This window comes from Parambassis ranga, chromosome 21 (assembly GCF_900634625.1).
Source record: "Parambassis ranga chromosome 21, fParRan2.1, whole genome shotgun sequence".
In the NCBI taxonomy this organism is placed as follows: Eukaryota; Metazoa; Chordata; class Actinopteri; family Ambassidae; genus Parambassis; species Parambassis ranga.
In genome coordinates, this window is record NC_041041.1 from 9488007 (window position 1) to 9509801 (window position 21795).

At 40.4% G+C, this 21795-nt stretch overlaps 8 protein-coding genes across 8 annotated transcripts; 7 read left to right on the top strand and 1 right to left on the bottom strand.

Annotated features, from left to right (window-relative positions):
* The first annotated feature begins 282 nt into the window (after positions 1–282).
* On the top strand, positions 283–985 carry LOC114453823 (gamma-crystallin M3-like). Its single transcript, XM_028433728.1, has 3 exons — positions 283–300; positions 381–623; positions 710–985. Exons 1-3 carry the CDS (start codon positions 292–294, stop codon positions 983–985), a joined length of 528 nt encoding a protein of 175 aa, XP_028289529.1. The 5' UTR covers positions 283–291.
* Positions 986–3081: 2096 nt separating this feature from the next.
* On the top strand, positions 3082–3782 carry LOC114453822 (gamma-crystallin M3-like). The gene is made up of 3 exons (XM_028433727.1): positions 3082–3105; positions 3180–3422; positions 3510–3782. Exons 1-3 carry the CDS (start codon positions 3097–3099, stop codon positions 3780–3782), a joined length of 525 nt encoding a protein of 174 aa, XP_028289528.1. The 5' UTR covers positions 3082–3096.
* Positions 3783–7802: 4020 nt separating this feature from the next.
* Positions 7803–8527, top strand: LOC114453820 (gamma-crystallin M3-like). The gene is made up of 3 exons (XM_028433725.1): positions 7803–7844; positions 7922–8164; positions 8249–8527. The coding sequence occupies exons 1-3, from the start codon at positions 7812–7814 to the stop codon at positions 8525–8527; spliced, it is 555 nt and encodes a 184-aa protein (XP_028289526.1). The 5' UTR covers positions 7803–7811.
* Positions 8528–10977: 2450 nt separating this feature from the next.
* LOC114453819 (gamma-crystallin M2-like) lies at positions 10978–11709 on the top strand. Its single transcript, XM_028433724.1, has 3 exons — positions 10978–11019; positions 11097–11339; positions 11431–11709. The coding sequence occupies exons 1-3, from the start codon at positions 10987–10989 to the stop codon at positions 11707–11709; spliced, it is 555 nt and encodes a 184-aa protein (XP_028289525.1). The 5' UTR covers positions 10978–10986.
* A 2240-nt stretch (positions 11710–13949) lies between these two features.
* Positions 13950–14684, top strand: LOC114453811 (gamma-crystallin M3-like). The gene is made up of 3 exons (XM_028433716.1): positions 13950–13979; positions 14080–14322; positions 14409–14684. The coding sequence occupies exons 1-3, from the start codon at positions 13950–13952 to the stop codon at positions 14682–14684; spliced, it is 549 nt and encodes a 182-aa protein (XP_028289517.1).
* Positions 14685–16062: 1378 nt separating this feature from the next.
* On the top strand, positions 16063–16787 carry LOC114453816 (gamma-crystallin M3-like). The gene is made up of 3 exons (XM_028433720.1): positions 16063–16074; positions 16187–16429; positions 16512–16787. The coding sequence occupies exons 1-3, from the start codon at positions 16063–16065 to the stop codon at positions 16785–16787; spliced, it is 531 nt and encodes a 176-aa protein (XP_028289521.1).
* A 1404-nt stretch (positions 16788–18191) lies between these two features.
* On the top strand, positions 18192–18914 carry LOC114453815 (gamma-crystallin M3-like). Its single transcript, XM_028433719.1, has 3 exons — positions 18192–18206; positions 18305–18544; positions 18636–18914. The coding sequence occupies exons 1-3, from the start codon at positions 18192–18194 to the stop codon at positions 18912–18914; spliced, it is 534 nt and encodes a 177-aa protein (XP_028289520.1).
* A 1758-nt stretch (positions 18915–20672) lies between these two features.
* Positions 20673–21383, bottom strand: LOC114425993 (gamma-crystallin M1). The gene is made up of 3 exons (XM_028393055.1): positions 21375–21383; positions 21031–21282; positions 20673–20948 (listed from the first exon to the last, which is right to left on the bottom strand). Exons 1-3 carry the CDS (start codon positions 21381–21383, stop codon positions 20673–20675), a joined length of 537 nt encoding a protein of 178 aa, XP_028248856.1.
* Positions 21384–21795: the final 412 nt, after the last annotated feature.

The following is a 21795-nucleotide window of genomic DNA, read 5'->3' on the forward strand; positions in this document are numbered from 1 at the left end:
AATTTTCATACAGTTCATTACACACTCTTATAAAAGCAAATAAACTCCTAAACAATTTTATACAAATACACTGTAAAAGGAATATTCTGTTCAGAGGCTGTATCCCTATTGGCATTCGGGTAGCAACTCAAAACTCTATAGGCTTCTATAGTAAGTTGCTGGGTCAGGGCTTTGGACAATGGAGGGGCAAATGGTCTTTGTCTGACCAGGTATAAATGTAACTTGTTCAGACAGGCAGAGTATCAGTTCAATACAGTTCTCTGTGAGATCTGACAAACCACCGCAGTCACCATGGGCAAGGTAGGAAACATTCATAGTAACTGCATCAGTAATCACACATTTGAGATGTGTGTAACCACTCACTGATCACTCTTTTTCAGATCATCTTCTACGAGGACAGGAACTTCCAGGGTCGCTCCTATGAGTGCATGAGCGACTGCGCTGACATGTCCTCCTACCTGAGCAGGTGCCACTCCTGCAGGGTGGAGAGCGGCTGCTTCATGGTCTACGACCGTGCCAACTACATGGGCAACCAGTGGTTCATGAGGAGGGGCGAGTACTCCGACTACATGAGCATGATGGGATGGAGCGGTGGCATCAGGTCTTGCCGTATGATCCCCATGGTAGGTGTAAACATGCCATTGTCTCTTATTTTAAGTACAACCTCCATGAAGCAGGAAATTAAATACTGTTCATTCTCCCCAAACAGTACAGAGGATCCTACAGGATGAGGATCTATGAGAGGGAGAACTTCGGTGGTCAGATGCACGAGCTGATGGACGACTGCGACAACATCATGGACCGTTACCGCATGAATGACTGCATGTCCTGCAACGTGATGGACGGCCACTGGCTGATGTACGAGCAGCCCCACTACAGAGGCAGGATGATGTACCTGAGGCCCGGAGAGTACAGGAGCTTCAGCCAGATGGGATACAGCGGCATGAGGTGGATGAGCATGAGGCGCATCATGGACATGTGCTAATTGTGCATTATGACATTAATAAATGATATGACTTTCTAATTTCTGGTGTCGTGGCGTATAAATTCATTAGTAAAAAGCTTATGTCCACTATTAAAATCACAGCAAGATGCTTGAAATTTTACAATTTTGAAAAATAATAACACAACAGGTACCACATCCACAACAAATTCCATATTTTCTAGAATATACACCCACATAAATTCACAATTATTTAACGGACAGCTTTGTAACAGACATTTTGTTTATTTATTTTATCACAGTGGCACACTTGAGTTTAAGTGTATAAATTATTCCATAGAAAGTTGATATGCTCTCTATAAAAAGTGGCTAGGTGTTCCTGGCTGTTGCTAAGCCACTACACTGAATTGCCGTTATGTGGTTTCTACCTTGCTGCCATGGTGTTATGGTGCTCTGCACAAAAAGGATGCAGGATACTTGACTATGTAGTAGTTAGTTAGTACTAAGTAGTAGCTAAATGTCTTTTTTAAAAGTCTAAGCTCCACTATGCAGTGCAGAAAATTGAACACACTCCATATTAAATGTATATTGTACTACATTTGCAGCAAAGCCCACAATGTAACAACAATGAAAAATAAACCTATGTTATCAACAGCTTAGCTTTGCTCACCATTATTACTAGCAATGTGATCAAATGTGTTTGACAAAGTGGTTTCTAATAATGCTAAAGCACAGAGCAGTTAGCACGCTTTTTGTAAATTAGCTAATGTACGAGCTGATGGACGAATGCGACAACATCATTGACATCATTGAGCTGATGAACGACTGCATTTTGTCAATAAAACTAGAAACTAGAAACTGTGAAGTATAAAATTATGGAATACATATGATAAGCCACTGCACAAATCAGTCTGCAGAGATTAACAGGAATATTAGTGAGGTCAGGTCAATTTATCTAATCATTATGAATCTGGCATACATCATATTGTTAGCTGTTAATTTCTCGACAATCTGGACACACACACCAGAAACTCCACAAAACCAGTACAGCAGTTATCCATGACCAGGTCTCTAAATGCATCACAAGGAGCAGAGTAAAGGTGGGCCTTAGCCTAGCATCAGGCCTGTCAACAAGCATGTTACACAATATTACTCTTACTTACACAGTAAGAAGATGACAAGAGACAGCAGCATTGCTCCCAGCTGGAATAGTCGTATAAACCTTCCTTCCCTCAGCAGAATGGAGCACCAGCTGACAAAACGTGTGCACATTTACAGGAAGTTAGTAAGCACAATTTATCCATAATAAAAGTTCCCAAAGAAGAAATACACACCGAAAAAAGGGAAAATTGTGTAAAAAAAATGACACTGTACAACGCACTCCCTACTTCCCACTTAGCTGAACTGCTAGGTGACTGCAGATCAGCCTGTTAGCACTGCTACCTAGATAGCTACAGAGATTCAGCTAAGCTACTTTCAAGTTTAAAAGTGAATGCGACGTCCCTGTATTCTGATAAACATACTTAAACTGTACATTTAAATTTTGTCTAATATTTTGTACTGCATATATATAACTCTGGTACACACAGTCATTATCCAACCAATTCACAGTGTGTTTATGGGGTGCTTGAAGTGAGCAATCAGTAGATTAAGGGGGTTAGCCAAGCTCACATAATTTATCAAATAAAACAGTCAACTGCTTTTCAGCTATTTTAATGTTTACCATATATGGTACATGTCTCTACAAACAAGATGTGCATTATATACTGGCATAGCAGACTATTGTTTTCACACAAAAGGATGCTCATTGTCCACTGACTGATCAGAGCGCCATACATTGTGTTCTGAAATGTGTAAAAATGTCTATTGTCTATTACAGTGTATTGTGACTTCAAACAAATTCTCATTCTATTTACTTCCCTATAGAAAAATCAATTCTAAAGTCTTCTAGGGGATCCAGTCACATAGAAATGTGACAAATGCCTCTCCGCACTCTATAGGCCTCTATACCATGTTGCTGGGTCAGGGCTTTGAACAATGGGCGCCACAGATTCTGTGCATTTGGGCAGGTATAAAAGTAACCGTTAAAACAGGACCAGCATCAGTCTAGCAGCTGTGCAGTTCTCTGAGGAACTAACAACACTACTGACACCATGGGCAGGGTAAGCACATTCACCTTAGTTTTGATCTTCTGGATTATTTTTTAGACTTATTCTAACATCGTTCTTTTTTTCAGATCATCTTCTACGAGGACAGGAACTTCCAGGGTCGCTCCTATGAGTGCATGAGCGACTGCTCTGACATGTCCTCCTACCTGAGCAGGTGCCACTCCTGCAGGGTGGAGAGCGGCTGCTTCATGGTCTACGACCGCCCCAACTACATGGGAAACCAGTACTTCATGAGGAGGGGCGAGTACGCCGACTACATGAGCATGATGGGCATGAGGGACTGCATCAGGTCCTGCCGTATGATCCCCATGGTAGGTTACAAATTCAAAGTCTTTTAAATAAATCTATAAACAGTAATGAGGGTTTTAATCAACCATACCCTGATGTTTATTCTACAGTACAGAGGATCCTACAGGATGAGGATCTATGAGAGGGAGAACTTCGGTGGTCAGATGTACGAGCTGATGGACGACTGCGACAACATCATGGACCGTTACCGCATGAACGACTGCATGTCCTGCAACGTGATGGACGGCCACTGGCTGATGTACGAGCAGCCCCACTACAGAGGCAGGATGATGTACCTGAGGCCTGGAGAGTACAGGAGCTTCAGGGACATGGGATACAGCGGCATGAGGTGGATGAGCATGAGGCGCATCATGGACATGTAAAAGAAAGATCTATATGTCTAAATAAGCCAAAAGTAAATAAATCTTTTGGACAAAATGATTCTACTAGTTGTGGTCAGTTTTGTAGATCATATTTTATCTAGAGAAAATCACATGGGTTTGCATGTTTTTATATTATTTATAATAATAAATTAAGCTCCAAAGATGACATATTTATAATATAAGCCATTCCACAATAAAAGCATCACACTATCAATGCCATATATTCAACAACATCATTCAACAATGATAAATGTCACCACTGACTTTCCACTATACAATGAAAAACAACACAAATGAAAGTAAATCACCGGAAGCAAAGTCATATCGGCACTAAAACTAAACTGTGACGTACACATACATAGGATGAGGCACTGCACAGACCAGTCTGCAGAGATTCAGCAGGAATATCAGTGACTCTCACAGGTCAATGACTTTGATGAACATCTGACCTTTGCCCGAGCACCTTCAGTTCAAAAAACACAGCCGACCAACACTTTGTTTGACGTTGTTTGCATATGAATGGACATTTGTCAACTTTTAAACTGGCACCACCTTTGATGTCCAAAATATTCTAATCTAACTGGTTGACAAGTACACAGGTCCTCTTGTGCTAACTTCAAGGATAAAACTTCTTGAAATTAATTTAATATTTTCTCTACTAAGTCTTTCTCTAGGGCAGACCTGGGCAAAGCACGGCCCGCGGACCATGCACACAATATTAAACAAAGGCAGCAAAAGTCAGCTGTTGAGCACAGCATTACCGGTAACGTCTTTCCAACCCTCCTTGTCTCTTCCATGCTGCTGTACTGCGTAATCCCATCTACTCTCTGGAGAGACATGGTCACGCTGTGTACACTTTAAGTTGTATTATGTATGACTTTAGTCTTCACTTGCCAGGATTTGACTTGAATGTATATTAATGTTTAGAATTTATTAGGTTTTATTTTATATTTTTTATTTTACGCTCACTACTTTACCTTATTTGTATTTCTGTCTTTTTTGAGTATACATGGAGCACCTGGAACGAAAGCAATTTCCCCCTGGGATCAATAAAGTATTTCTGATTCTGATTCTGATTAAAAATGCTGCACGACTCTGCCGAAATGTATGGTAAAGCACACAGAAACTCTACGCCACATTCAGATGTTACCGCGGTGCTGCCAGTCGACATATTTCATCATCATCTGATCTTAAAAAGCACAGATCTCCCGACTTTCAGAACTCTGGGATTTGCTACTTTAACTTTTACTTTAACTCCAATGGTTTTCTTCTGTAAAAATATCTTCACATCATCTGTGCTGCTCTGCACTGCATGTGTGTTTCAACATACAACCAGCACACACTCAAGAGTAGACATGGACACACACAACAGAGAGGACAGAGGAGTAACCAGTAAATAACGTGATGAAAATGTAACAGGAGCATATTTATAAAGTTAGGCTAGTCCACTGGCACAGCATCTAGCCAAAACCAAAGGGCCAAATTTTTTCATAAATAATAATTATTATTTATGAAAAAATGTGGCCCTTTGGTTTTCTTATGGAAGTCTATGTGGCCCTCGCAAAAAAAAAAATTGCCCACCCCTGCTCTAGGGACATATAAAGTGTTCCTGGTTCTTATAGAAGAATCAGTTCTTAAACACACAGTGTTACATTTTGAGAAACAGAAGTAATTTCACTATGAGCAGATGTTACAGATGTTATCACTATCTTAGCTTGAAAGGGAAATGAAACACAGTCTCTTGTTTGCATAATTAAAAGATGGATTATCCATCTAAAAGACAACAAGGAGTTTAATACTGTGAGTGAAGCAGGATTAAAGTAAACTCAATTATATTCACACGTTTCTGCCATCTTCGATTAAAAGAATTCTCATGTTAGCCTCAGACCAGTCAGTGTTTGAAGCAACATCTATGTGAACAGGCAGTGTGTGTGTGTGTGTGTGTGTGTGTGTGTGGAGGGGGGAGTGGTGAATTACATTTATTGTCATTATACACGGGGTACAATGACATTTTGGCTTCTCTCATAATGTTAAAAAAACGCACATATTTGAAAGAAATGAAAGTTTGGAACTGCAAGCTTGAAACAGCTTGAGCCTGCAATTTATATCTTTACTAAAGACACTGTAAAATAACTAAATACACATAAATACCTGTGGTAGAGCAGCTTTTCCAATTGTGTAAACGTGCAGTCACAGTTCCAGTTTCAAGGGGATTAATGAGACGATGGGGACTCTCCTCCTGCTCTGAGCTCATCCATCTTGTTAGTAAGAGGTCTGGAGTTAGCCTGAATGAGACTCGGTGGCGGCTGTTTGAACGGGTCTGCGTTCAGTCTCACTTTCAGTCCTGCACCACATCCTTGTCATGTTTGCCGGGAGTCTCTGCCGCGTCTGTAGCGCCTCGCTGCGGTGAGCTTACTCCGCGTAGCTCTGGTGGTCGGAGTATCTCTGGTGTGAGTCCGGTGTTAAAGTCCTCTCTGTAGTTTTTCTGCTGCTTACCTAACAAAGGTAGCAGTGAGCGATCATACGTTGTATGTGCTAGCGTCAGCACACTTAAAAATTACAGTAACCCCGAAACATACGCATAAAAACACAAGAGAGAGAGAGCCGCGGTTAGCGCTGCTAGCGCCGCCATCTTGAAGCAACAAAAAAACAAAACAAATCCAAAGTGGCTCCATCTGTGTTTGCCTTTCCTTCTTATCAGGTGTACACATCGTCCAATTAAATCAACCGTTAGCATTTAGTATATTAAATTATATCATATCACATTGTCTTGATTTATGAACAGTGCCCACAGACATATATTTCAGAAAAAGTAAATTATAGCAAACTTGCACTGCTGAACTGTTTCCCTGCCTGAGCACTGCTGCTAAATGTGAACTCCTGGTTGAGCAGGACAGCCTGTACACTTCTTGTAAGAAGTAAAGTAAAAACAGAGGAAGCCACATTAGACTTATTGGTTTAATAAGTCAACAGTGTGTCGTTAAAAACATCCATTCAACACTGTGGCCTAGTGATCCCTACGAATGATAGCATTACAGCTAACAGGACAGTTCTCTCATACCCTCAGACAACAAACCACTCATCCACGTAAGAAACAAAGCATAAAGTGAACAATCTGTCCATAGTTGTAAAACAATTCATCACTACATCAAGTGACAATACTTACATGACTTCCCTTTGTATTGTGTGTATTATTGTATATAGTCATGTTAATGCCAGCTACTATCAGACTTCCACACCAACCACTGTCAAGGCTGATGACAAGATGGCACATGTAGAGGAATGTATGAAAAAAATGTGATGATTTCAGTTATAAAACATGTTAGTCTAGATAAGTTTAGACTGTGTTATCCAACATCATCAGTCTTAATAACATATCATTTTATTAAAATGATATGTTATTTATATATATATGATATATTGTTATTAATGTTGTAAAAATGTTATTTTTATTAGATGAGATTGGTTAATAGAACATACGAATACTTTCTATAGACTAGTGTGTCTGAGCTGCTCAGTTTGAAGCGTGAGGGCTCTTTTGGATATTTGGCTTGTATTTATCAGTACTTGTAATACTGTGACATTTTCGGATTTTTTTGTAAAATTGTATATAAGTGTTGGTTCCTGTATCTATGTGAAATCCATTTGAATGTTGTATATTAAAGAAAAATATAAGTGAAACATAATTTGTGACATAAGAAATCTGAAATATGGACCACATAGAAACACAGCAACATACAGGTCATTCACACAGTCCTTAATAGTCACGTGAGGGACCCTATTCACATATTACAGGCATTGTTGGAAGTGCTTTCTGTAATGAGAGAAAAGGCTGTGAGGTCCCCAGTGTCTGAAAAAAATGGACATAACCTCGGCATTCTGTGGGCCTCCATAGTAAGTTGCTGACTCAGGGGTTCTCAGATAGGAGGGGGCAGTGCTTCTTTAGGGCAGCTCAGGTATAAAAGGAAAGGGTTAAACCAGGTAGGAAGGCAGTTCAGTAGCAACAGCAACAACTCATCCACAGCCAACATGAGCAACACCGGCATGGGCATGAGGGGCAAGGTATGAATTCTATTTTTAATGAGCTGAAATGACTTCTCATTAAAAAACAACACTTTAACCATTCACTCTTGTTTCAGATCATCTTCTACGAGGACAGGAACTTCATGGGTCGTTCCTATGAGTGCATGAGCGACTGCTCTGACATGTCCTCCTACATGAGCAGGTGCCACTCCTGCAGGGTGGAGAGCGGCTGCTTCATGGTCTATGACCGCACCAACTACATGGGAAACCAGTGGTTCATGAGGAGGGGCGAGTACGCCGACTACATGAGCATGATGGGCTGGAGGGACTGCATCAGGTCCTGCCGTATGATCCCCATGGTAAGAGTGATGTAATTAGTATTTACAACACACAAGGTGCTTATAGTGCAAACCTCGTCTGACTCTGTATGTTTCACATTACAGTACAGAGGATCCTACAGGATGAGGATCTATGAGAGGGAGAACTTCGGTGGTCAGATGTACGAGATGATGGACGACTGCGACAACATCATGGACCGTTACCGCATGAACGACTGCATGTCCTGCAACGTGATGGACGGCCACTGGCTGATGTACGAGCAGCCCCACTACAGAGGCAGGATGATGTACCTGAGGCCCGGAGAGTACAGGAGCTTCAGCCAGATGGGATACAGCGGCATGAGGTGGATGAGCATGAGGCGCATCATGGACTCCTGCTACTAAATGTTTACCATTCAAAACCCCTAAATAAAATAACTATGCACTACTTTGGCTTTTGTTAAGCGTATTGATTTTTACCTTACAAAGATAACTCACTGTAGTATAAAAAAATCATATAACATGGATGCCTGTTTTAGGAACACACAAAGGTCACTGATTCTGAACACAGTTATTTAATAACATGCAAACATAAGACGAATAATTAAAGCCAACATTAGGCTCCCACAACTATCTAATTATCTATTAGCTGATGTTAGCTAATATTTGTACTTTGTAAAATGGCAGCAAAAAAAATGAAATACATGTTTCACAAGCAATTTGTTGTTCTTATTATTAACTGCATATCGTCAGATGTTTTGCAGATAGTAAACAATTCTCTAAAGTCAGGGCAGTTTCCCCAAGCCCTAAAAACTGCAGTAATCAAACCTAAAAAATCAAATCTGGATGCTTCAGAAATAAATAACTGCAGGCCAATATCTAACCTTTCTTTAGGTCGTTAAAAGGCTGTTTTTCAACAAATTCATGCATTTCTGGTGCAAAACAATCTTTTTATGAATTTCAGTCTAAATTTCGAGCACACCACAGCACTGAGACTACACTCTTAATGGTCTTAAATGACATAAATAAGAATAATGATGCTTTCAAAGTGTCCGTCTTAGTACTGCTGGACCTTAGTGCTGCATTCGATGCAGTTGATCATAACATACTGCTTGACAGGCTGGAGAAGTGGGTGGGATTTACTGGCACTGTGTGAAACTGGTTCAAATTTTACTTACATGATGGGCACTACATTGTGTCAATTAGTAACTATGAGTCTGACCAAACTAAGATCACATGCGGGGTTCCTCAAGGGTCCATTCGTGGACCACTTCTGTTCAACATCTACATGCTGCCCCTAGTTCAGATCATAGAACATCACAACATCTCTTATCACACCTATGCAGACGACACACAACTTTATATTTCAGTGTCATCACATGACTACAGTCCCTTACACTCACTAAGTAAGTGTACTCAACAAATCAATGAGTGGATGAGCCAGAACTTTCTCCAGCTCAATGTTGACAAAACAGAGGTTATTGTTTTTGGCCCCAAAAATGAAAGAGCTAAGATCAGAGTTTACCTTGACTCCATGTCACTGAAGGTCACAAACCAAGCCAGAAATCTTGGTGTAATTCTTGACTCAGACCTGAATTTTAACACCCATGTAAAAGCCATTACTAAGTCTGCCTATTACCACCTGAAAAACATTGCTAGGATCAAGGGCTTTCTGTCCAAACAATACACAGAAAAACATATTCATACATTCATTTTCAGTAGGCTAGATTATTGTATCAGCGTCCTCACAGGTATTAGCAAAAAATCAGCCAGGCAGCTGCAGCTGGTCCAAAATGCTGCTGCTAGAGCTCTGAGTAACAACGGGAAAATGGACCACATCACACCGGTCCTCAAATCACTGCACTGGCTTCCTGTGAGTCAAAGGATACATTTCAAAACTTTACTCTTGGTTTACAAAGCACTGAATGGTCTTGGACCAAAATACATCCTGGACTTATTGGTTCCCTATGAACCATCCAGACGCCTGAGATCATCAGGGACAGGCCTACTGTGTGTACCCAGGGTCAGGACCAAACAGAGTGAAGCAGGATTCAGTTATTCTGCCCCTCACCTGTGGAACAACCTTCCTGAATACCTGAGGTCTGCTCAAACAGTCACTTTATTTAAGTCAGGCCTGAAAACACACTTGTTTACTGCAGCTTTCTCCTAAATTCTCTAACTGCACTCTTCTCATTTAATCGTCCTGATTTTATTTGATGTTTTTTTATTATTTTATTCTTTTTATGATTGTAATTTCCTTAATATAATGTTTTAAAATGTTTTTATTCTGTGATTTCATCATTTCATGTAAAGCACTCTGAATTGCCTTGTGTATGAATGGTGCTATATAAATAAACCTTGCCTTGCCTCAGCATGCTTCAGCTCTGGTTCCTAAACAGGAAAAACCATCACAACTGTCCTATGATGACACCACATACATGGCTTTTGCTGTGTGGTTTGAAATCACTCATACATATTTTTACCACTTTGTCCAAACTAAATGTAGGAATGAGGAAAAGCGCAGGATGTGATGTAACGGAGTGGCAGAAAGGAGCGTGTGAGAACAGGACTCAGTCTCATCGATTAACTATAATAAAACTTTTACGAGGGACCCTATTCACCTATTACAGGCATTGTTGGAAGTGCTTTCTCTAATGAGAGAAAAGGCTGTGAGGTCCCCAGTGTCTGAAAAAAATGGACATAACCTCGGCATTCTGTGGGCCCCTATAGTAAGTTGCTGACTCAGGGGTTCTCAGATAGGAGGGGGCAGTGCTTCTTTAGGGCAGCTCAGGTATAAAAGGAAAGGGTTAAACCAGGTAGGAAGGCAGTTCAGTAGCAACAGCAACAACTCATCCACAGCCAACATGAGCAACACCGGCATGGGCATGAGGGGCAAGGTACGAATTCTATTTTTAATGAGCTGAAACGACTGCTCATTAAAAAACAACACTTTAACCATTCACTCTTTTTTCAGATCATCTTCTACGAGGACAGGAACTTCATGGGTCGTTCCTATGAGTGCATGAGCGACTGCTCCGACATGTCCTCCTACATGAGCAGGTGCCACTCCTGCAGGGTGGAGAGCGGCTGCTTCATGGTCTATGACCGCACCAACTACATGGGAAACCAGTGGTTCATGAGGAGAGGCGAGTACGCCGACTACATGAGCATGATGGGCTGGAGGGACTGCATCAGGTCTTGCCGTATGATCCCCATGGTAAGAGTGATGTAATTAGTATTTACAACACACAAGGTGCTTAAAGTGTAAAACTCTTCTGACTCTGAAACTGTTATGTTTCACATTACAGTACAGAGGATCCTACAGGATGAGGATCTATGAGAGGGAGAACTTCGGTGGTCAGATGTACGAGATGATGGACGACTGTGACAACATCATGGACCGTTACCGCATGAACGACTGCATGTCCTGCAACGTGATGGATGGCCACTGGCTGATGTACGAGCAGCCCCACTACAGAGGCAGGATGATGTACATGAGGCCCGGAGAGTACAGGAGCTTCAGCCAGATGGGATACAGCGGCATGAGGTGGATGAGCATGAGGCGCATCATGGACTCCTACTACTAAATGTTTACCATTCAAAACCCCTAAATAAAATAACTATGTACTACTACTACTACTACTACTACTTTGGCTTTTGTTAAGCGTATTGATTTTCACCTTACAAAGATAACTCACTGTAATATAAAGGAACACACAAAGGTCAGCAATTCTGATCACAGTTATTTTATAACATGCAAACAAAAGACTGTGAATAATTAAAACCAAAATTAGGCTCAAACAACAATCTAGTTATCTATTAGCTGATGTTAGCTAATATTTGTAAAATGGCAGCAAAAAAATTGTTTCACAAGCAATTTGTTGTTCATATTACATTATAAGGTGTAATATAAGGTGGCTACAGTTATGAGGTAGTATTTGGATACTTGAGAATGATTAAGCCAATGATAGCTCTCCATAAAAAAGTCACATATATGTCACCAATGGCAACATGCTGTCACCTCAGCTGCTTTAGCTCTGGTTCCTGAACAGGAAAACAGTCATGATATCACACACAACTGTCCTATGATGACACCACATACACAGCTTTTGCTGTGTGATTTAAAATCACTCATACATATTTTTACCACTCTGGTCCAAACTGAATGTATACACTTACAAAATAATTGTTAAAGCTAAAAAAAAAAAACATCACATGTAATTTATGGGATGATTTTAATTTACTAATAATTAACAATGAAGCAGAAAAGGCCTTGGTGGCCACTCAGACACTGTGGACGTGTGGCTGAGGCTGTGTAGATGCTGGCAGGAAGAGCACACTGCAGGAAGGCATCTGAGCCTGCACTGGTGAGGAGACTTGAGTCCCCTGGTGGAAGGTGGAGTTGGAGCAGCAGTAGGTGCATGTGAGTGGAGAAGTGGCAAGAAAGACAATGAGGAAGAGCGCAGGATGTGATGTAATGAAGTGGCAGAACCAGAAAGGAGCATGTGAGAACAGGACTCAGTCTCATCGTTGAACTACAGTAAACTTTCAATAGCACTCTGCCAAAGCTCCAACCTGAAATTTCCCTTCTATCCTTGGGCTTGGATGGGCCAGGCTCTGACGGGAATCAGTCATGTGACCTGCATGTTTTTTTTTTATTAACTATATAACCCTAGCATTTGCAATACAGTTAATCATCTTTCATCATAAAGCCTCTCTTGTTGATGGTTACTATTCAAAATGTAATGTTGGAATTATCTTGAATAAACATGCTGATTTGGGACATAATATTTGCTTCTTCATTGTTGCACTATTCATTGAGATCATTCTGAGCAGAATTCAGTCATTCAAACATCTTTAGGTCAAAGCGTCAGTCACTGCTGCACTCTGTTAGAAAAATGACAGCTTTAAATCGGGCTCATAATTACATGCGATGGAGCGGGCCGGTCTGGGCTGGGCTGGGCTCAGGTAGGGTCAGGCTGAATTGTTTGGGCCTAATATAAACTCTACTAAAAAAAACTGCAGTTCCTCCAGTGTCCATTTGAGGTTGCCTCCAAAACAGGGTCAAGACAGCAGCACCCATTATGGAACAGGAGATTCACAGTCCATCATTCCTTATAAAAAAACACTGATCTTTACAATTAAACTTTTATTGTTGTAGAACTGGCATCATCGTTCATTTATATAAAGTCCGAGTCATTTCTAAAACACACAAACAAAGAAAACACATTTATAAACGGACCTGTAAAAATAATTACTAATAATAATGAATACTTCTCATAAAATACAACAGCACAGCAGCTGCTCATTTTCAATATGGAATCACACACATATATTGATACTACATCTAAATTCTGGGTTAAGAGTTGGAACATGAGTCGTGGTGAGATGGGCACAAAAATATCTCTATAAAAAAATATCTATAGAATCCAAAAATGCTTTATACCTCACCTCATTGCAAATGTTATTGCTTTTAAGGTTTATTTCTGTTCTTAATAAAATACAAAAAACACTTCTGATTACATTTACTGTACATTATTAAATATCTGCACCAACATAAAGAATTGAACTGCCTCTCTCAAACAATAACCTCAGAAAGGAGAACACAGGCTTTGTGTCAATGTGTCAAAAGGGTAACATTTCTAAGGTCTTCGACACAGTACCACAGGCTGGTACACTGCTCTATACCATGTTGCTGTGTCAGGGATTTAAACAAAGGGGGCCCACTGAGTCTGTAGGGTTAGGTCAGGTATAAAAGCAAGGGTTAAACCCAACAGAACAGCAGTGCAGCAGTAGCAACAGCAACAGCAGCAGCTCATCTACAATAATGTCCACCACTGACATGAGCATGGGCAAGGTAAGCTACAGAGAAACCTCAAATTTATATCACAGAATAACTGATCCAGAATATAATATAATATATATATATAATATCTAATGTATTCCTTGTTTCTCAGATCATCTTCTACGAGGACAGGAACTTCCAGGGTCGCTCCTATGAGTGCATGAGCGACTGCGCCGACATGTCCTCCTACCTGAGCAGGTGCCACTCCTGCAGGGTGGAGAGCGGCTGCTTCATGGTCTACGACCGTCCCAACTACATGGGCAACCAGTGGTTCATGAGGAGGGGCGAGTACTCCGACTATATGAGCATGATGGGATGGAGCGGTGGCATCAGGTCTTGCCGTATGATCCCCATGGTAGGTGTAAACATGCCATTGTCTTCTATTTTAACTACAACTTCCACGATACAGGACACTAATTATTGTTTATTCTCCCAAAACAGTACAGAGGTCAGTTCAGGATGAGGATCTATGAGAGGGAGAACTTCGGTGGTCAGATGTACGAGCTGATGGATGACTGCGACTCCATCATGGACCGTTACCGCATGTCCGACTGCATGTCCTGCAACGTGATGGACGGCCACTGGCTGATGTACGAGCAGCCCCACTACAGAGGCAGGATGATGTACCTGAGGCCCGGAGAGTACAGGAGCTTCAGGGAGATGGGATACAGCGGCATGAGGTGGATGAGCATGAGGCGCATCATGGACATGTGCTAAACATTTTTAATTCCAAATAAAACCTTGACCCTGTAGCACTTTTTATGTTCTTGTCATTTTTAAGTACAAATAGGATCACATTTGTGGTTTACAAAAACATCTCCATACAGATTTTACAAGTACTTAATGCTACATTATAAAAAAATGGTTGATTAAAAATGAAACATGTACACTGCAACAGTAATGCAGTAATGAGGTTTTACAGTGGAGGGCAATGCATTGATTTTAATTTTTAATCATCTAATTCAAGGTCAGTTCACTGCACTTTCACAAACATCAGCTGTTAACCACATGTTACAAAGATGTAAGGATCAACCTGTGTTGTTAGCTATTTCTCAAGTTAGCATTACACTTGTTCCAAGAAGGTTTTTATCACAGACACTAAAATTGATTAATATTAATATTAATTAATATTCACAAATAAAATATAACTTTATTTTAACTTTTTTACTTTAAATACTGTTAAAAGCACATCTTAAATATCACCACCACTGCGCTTAGCATATCTGCCTCTACCAGCCTCTAAATGTTGTCTGTAGCAACCTCTGCAGTGTAATTTAGCAACTATCTTTTTAAGATGTACAAAAAATAGTGGTGTATTTAGTTGTTTGGTAGAATGAAACCATAGACTGAATAATGATGGATGACTAATCCAACTCCTGGTTACTCCAAATATAGACAAAGAGGTGGGGCATGAGTGAAGCTGAGATGGGCACCTAAACATTCTCCTACTGTCCAGTCAGTCATGGACAGGTAAGTTATCTATACAGTCCAAAACTCTTTATATACCAGGCTGTGAACATGCTGTATAGTTGGACATTTAAAGATGGAGGTCTATGGGAACTTTTGGAGGTGACCTCTAGTGGGCACGGGAGGAACTGCAGTTTTTTTTAAAGGTTGCCTAGTTTATCAGATCAGAGGTTGGCAAAGCATCTCCAAACCTCTAAGTATGTGTATATATATATATATATATATATATATATATATAAATAGTTTACGTCACATTACATCAGGTGCACAATATACTCGGTTATATAGTTATATAACTACCATACTATAACATTAGCCTTTACAAAGTGAGGAGTGAGTCTTTTCCATTCTTTTTTTACAGTTGAAAAACCTGTTGGTAACATTCAAAGTGATCCAGAATGTCAATGATAGAGAGAAGCCATTTTGATCTAGAATGATATAGCCTGTGTGCAGATGCACAACAACCCTTTCCCATCAGCATTCACAAATAGAGGGACTAACATCGCATGCTGCTGACTCATGGCTTCCATACAATAGTGCCATCGATTGTTTGGGCGTCACGGTTGGTATAAAAAAGGCTTAAATCCAGGATAGGATTGCTATAGCATCATTCAATCTATCAGCCATCATGCACGGCAAGGTGAGTTATTAGACACATTTTATTCTTATTTACTTGCTCCAGTTAATTTGGTACACAGTTCTTGTTGTTACAGCTACACTTGCCCTCAGTAATCCACTCTGCTGGGTTCTAGATCATCTTCTACGAAGACAGGAACTTCCAGGGTCGTTCCTATGAGACCAGCAGCGACTGTGCTGACACGTCCTCCCACCTGAGCAGGTGTCACTCCTGCAAGGTGGAGAGCGGCTGCTTCATGGTCTACGACCAACCCAACTACGTGGGTCAGCAGTACTTGCTGAGAAGAGGAGAGTACTCAGATTACCAGTGTATGATGGGTTTCAGCGACTGCATCAGGTCCTGTCGAATGATCCCCATGGTAGTTCACTTAAATAAATATTCAACAATTTACATTGATTTGGCCTCTAAAATCCACTAATCAGTGCATTGTCCCCTCACAGCACAACGGGTCCTACAGAATAAGACTCTACGAGAAGGAGGACTTCGGTGGTCAGATGTACGAGCTGATGGATGACTGTGACAACTTCCAGAACCGCTATCAGATGTCTGACTGCCAGTCCTGCAACGTGATGGAAGGCCACTGGCTGATGTATGAACAGCCCAACTACAGAGGCAGGATGATGTACCTGAGGCCTGGAGAGTACCGGAGCTTCCAGGATCTAGGATACGACGATATGAGTTTCAGCTCCATCCGACGCATTACAGACTCTTGTTAACAAATTAACAAAAAATATGAAACAACACAAATAAAACTATCCTCCATATTAAACAGTGCACGCACAATTTGTAATGTTGATAATTTGATTTCATTGTCTCTGTATTGTATTTCAATGCAAAATTTAAATACACATAACTTAAATGAACTGTTGTTGCTCCTTGACTGGTTTGAAATTATAAAGAACTGTTGTCATAACATCAATTAAAGCAAATGCAGAATAAATAACATTTAAATTCAGTCAATGTAGTAAGAAATATAGAATAGTTTATGCAGATAAAAGACTTTTGCAGTCTCTTTCATTTCATCAGTAAAATTACTTTATACAGAATGGATAAATAGATAGAAGGAGATCAACTGGTATCAGATTACAGTGATAATAAATGCAATTAATATTTAAAACAGAATGACTTCTGGAAGTGAAAAACTTTATGTTTCTCCAGAAAATGTTGTAAAGTCCTTCTGAAAATATATCTGTTTGCAGCTTCTTTTTGTTATAAAATATGTTTTAAAGTAATACAGAAGAAATTTCAAGTTAAAACATGTTCACTATTTTTTTATTAATTTTATTTCCCCCCTTATGTTTGGTTAACCACAAGCTTGCAGTAACTGTGGTAAACAGATGTATACATACAAGGTTCAATGTGTTGCTCCCAGTCCTCTTAGATGAAATAAAAACATCCCATTAAAAATACCCTAATGTTTACCACAAAATGACTTATCATATTACATTGAGAAAATTATATTGCAATAAGAAATCACAGATATAGATAGGACATGATTGCATTATAATAAAATGTTTATCTAATTTTTAATGTTTATCTAATTTTTAATTCTACTAAGATATATATATATATTCTACTAAGATATATATATATATATATATATATATATATATATATATATATATATATATATATATATATATATATATATATATATATATATATAAACTTATAATGATATTAATACATTATAATAATATAATAATTTAATTATAATGGACATTAATGGATCGAAAGTCCCTGACAACATATAAGCTCTGCTGTCAGTTGAGTTCATTAAAAGCATTTTAGTATTTTAGCATTCCAATTAATAGATAGGTAACATATTTATTGACCCCTTCAAAGTAAGGTGAATCTGTGGAAAACAAGCATCTGTTATTCAGCTGCAAAGACAATACAAAGCCAGTCCTCTCCTAACAAATGCAACCACCGCAAATCACGACCGATCGAAGGTCCCTTTGAAATAAACTGTTCGCGGGGCCCAATGCTCCATGTTGCTCTGTCAGGAATTTGAACAAAGGGGTCATGCACCCCTAGGAGGCGAGGTCAGGTATAAAAGCAACAGAGGGACATGGAGAAAACTGCAGTCATTTTGAGCAAAAACACCAGTAACTGTAGCCATGACCATGGGCAAGGTGTGTTCACTGATAATAATTTCAGTCTGAAATGTGGAGTTTAAAGAAAGAATCAGAGGGACAGTGTGGTGTTAATGTTATTGTTTTTGTTTTTTCAGATCATCTTCTACGAGGACAGGAACTTCATGGGTCGTTCCTATGAGACCAGCAGCGACTGTGCTGACATGTCCTCCTACCTGAGCAGGTGCCACTCCTGCAGGGTGGAGAGCGGCTGCTTCATGGTCTACGACCGCACCAACTACATGGGCAACCAGTTCTTCGTCAGGAGGGGCGAGTACTCTGACTACCAGCGTATGGGCATGAGCGACTGCATCAGGTCCTGCAGGATGATCCCCATGGTACTGTAACTTCTTAGCAACGCATGAAATTGATCCTCATAAAAAGGTAAATGGTGTGACACACTATCTGTCAATCACTGTGTACCTACAGCACAGAGGCCAGTTCAGGATGAGGATCTATGAGAGGGAGAACTTCGGTGGTCAGATGCACGAGCTGATGGACGACTGCGACAACATGATGGACCGCTACCGCATGAACGACTGCATGTCCTGCAACGTGATGGACGGCCACTGGCTGATGTACGACCAGCCCCACTACAGAGGCAGGATGATGTACCTGAGGCCTGGAGAGTACAGGAGCTTCAGGGAGATGGGATACAGCGGCATGAGGTGGATGAGCATGAGGCGCATCATGGACTCCTGTTATTAGACCCCCTGTGTACAAAAAAGCAAGATGTTAAATAAAATCTAGAGATTCTCTTTTAAATGAATTCCTCTATGAATTATTAATAAGTCACAATAACCTAAACATATTCCAGACACGTGTTTAACTAAGAAACTGTAATTCATCTTAAAGAGTTTTCACATGTAGTTAAACTGCACTGCTCACCATCAGATAGCAGCATTTCCTCATTTTTAAATATGTTGGCTCAAATATTATGTACATACAACATATCCCAACATAGATGTTCTCTTTTAACGTAGCATAAGTTTCACATAACTGACAGAAAACCACAGTACCATCTGTTTTTATCAGTGATTTGTACATTAGTGTAAAGCATGGGAATATTTTGAGATAACTTGACATCCATCGCACTGTCACAGAACAAAAGTGCACCATTTTGTTTTTCATTAGAACAAGCTGGCATGCTCAAAAACAACTGATTGGCATCACAATGTTTGCATTCTAAATATATATAAAGGAGCCATGCTCGCTCACATCTCAGCTGTATTAAGATACGTCATCAGAGAGGTACAGCAGTTTTGTCCTTTACAGTTGTCTTACAGTATGGTCAGCTCTGAATGTTTGTCAGGATGTTTGTAGTAATATACTATTTACATACACATGGATCAGTCAGTCAGTCACCACAGCACAAGCACCAGTTTTTCCTTCATTTTTGGGACTAGTCTTTATGTCCTAGTCTGCACACCATAAGTCTTAATTAATCATAGATATTATATAAGAACATACAAAGTCCGTGCATTCTGATGTAACTACATCATTTTTAACCCAGCATGTTATTTCATACGTTTCAAAATATGAACATTGGTGATGGCTATATCATGTGATGATAACAAGATGATTCCCTGTTTCATTTTTGCTGGTTTAGTTTAGTGTTTACTCATAGTAAAATCTACTGGTTGAGGTGATGTGTTAAAAAAAACAAGGTTAGGGGCTAGATAAAGATTATGAATTATTTTAAAACCCAGGCATTCATGACATTAAACACATTTTACAAGGAAAACCATTATCTTCTACCGCTGCATCAGTGAGAATCAGCCACTTATGGTTCCTTCCACAGGTGGTGAGCCCATGGGAGGTCAGCCCCATGTCGCTCCTTTGGGCTGGGCCCGGCCGGGCCCCGTGGGGCTCGCAAATCGGGGGCCTGGCTCCAGGGTGGAGCCCCGGCTGCGCCATACCGGGCGCAAGCCACAATGAACTGGGTGTAAATTCATGTACTCATTACAAAAAAGTTCTTCAAGATAAACCTGTGAGATTCTTGAAATCTGTGTCAGATAGTATCTTTATTGGGTTAAGTACTGTACCACAAGAAGCAGCAGCTACTGTTAGCTTGGTACACAGCCTACTAAATTGAGTTGAGGCAATGAAGTACTGCACATGTGTAAAGTATGTGCTAGTGAAAGTATGTAATACGGAACACAAGTTTTCTGTTATAGCAAAAATGTGCTCAAGGATTCAAGAATTTTATTAAATGTGGAGCTTTTGCCCCCCAAAAATCTTAATTTCTGAAAAATAAGATCATCTACATTGTTCAAATATGTAGATTTGATGTAAACAATCTAAGAATGCGAATTAATGGAATGTTAGTGACAGATTTAAATCTTGCTGTCCGACTTGTAATGGGGCAGAGCTATGTAATATTTATGTATATGTATTTTAACATAGGGGAAACACATGGTTATGAATTACACATCACTTTTATTTACTCGAGTCAAATACAGAAGTCTAGCACATGTCCATGATGCGCCTCATGCTCATCCACCTCATGCCGCTGTATCCCATGTCCCTGAAGCTCCTGTACTCTCCAGGCCTCAGGTACATCATCCTGCCTCTGTAGTGGGCATGCTCGTACATCAGCCAGTGGCCGTCCATCACGTTGCAGGACAGACAGTCGTTCATGCGGTAACGGTCCATGATGGAGTCGCAGTCGTCCATCAGCTCGTACATCTGACCACCGAAGTTCTCCCTCTCATAGATCCTCATCCTGAACTGACCTCTGTACTGTAATTAAATATGGAGAAAGGTAAGTATGGTCACTTCTGTCAATGTTCCCAAGAAAACAAATGACCGTCTTAAAACTTACGTAAGGGATCATCCTGCAGGATCTGATGGAGTCGAACATCATGCCCATGCTCATCATGCGCTGCATGTCGTGGTACTCGCCCCTCCTCATGAAGAACTGCATGCCCATGTAGTTGGGACGCTCGTAGACCATGAAGCAGCCGCTCTCCACCCTGCAGGACTGGCACCTGCTCAGGTAGGAGGACATGTCAGAGCAGTCGCTCATGCACTCATAGGAGCGACCCTGGAAGTTCCTGTCCTCGTAAAAGACGATCTGAAACACAGAACAGAAGTGTTACAATAAAAATGGAGATTTATTCTCTTGTAAAAACTGTAATAAGATGTTTGGAATATATGTCCCGTTACCTTGCCCATGATTATAGTTTAGGTTGTTCTCAGTGGATGGTTCAACTTGCTCTGCCAACTCCATGATTCCCAGGCCTTTTTATACAAAATCCCAGGGGCCATGATGTGTTGTTATTCAAATGTGCAAAGCTGATGAATTAGCAGTATGACTTTTGCTGAACGGGGCCTATAAATGTGTAACAATGGTTCTCCATCCATACATTTCTGGCAGCAGTCATCTGCATTGTCTATTATAAGCATAAGCTTTGTGTGTGTTCCATTCTCAGACAGAAGATTCTCCACATACAGTCAGATCATCAGAGATGGACAGAACGTGACATCAGGCCACATCTCTGACAAACCCCACGACAGGCCGAGAACCTGTACAATATTCAACTGGCATAAAGAATTAAACAAACTCAGTCGCCTCACTGAGAACACG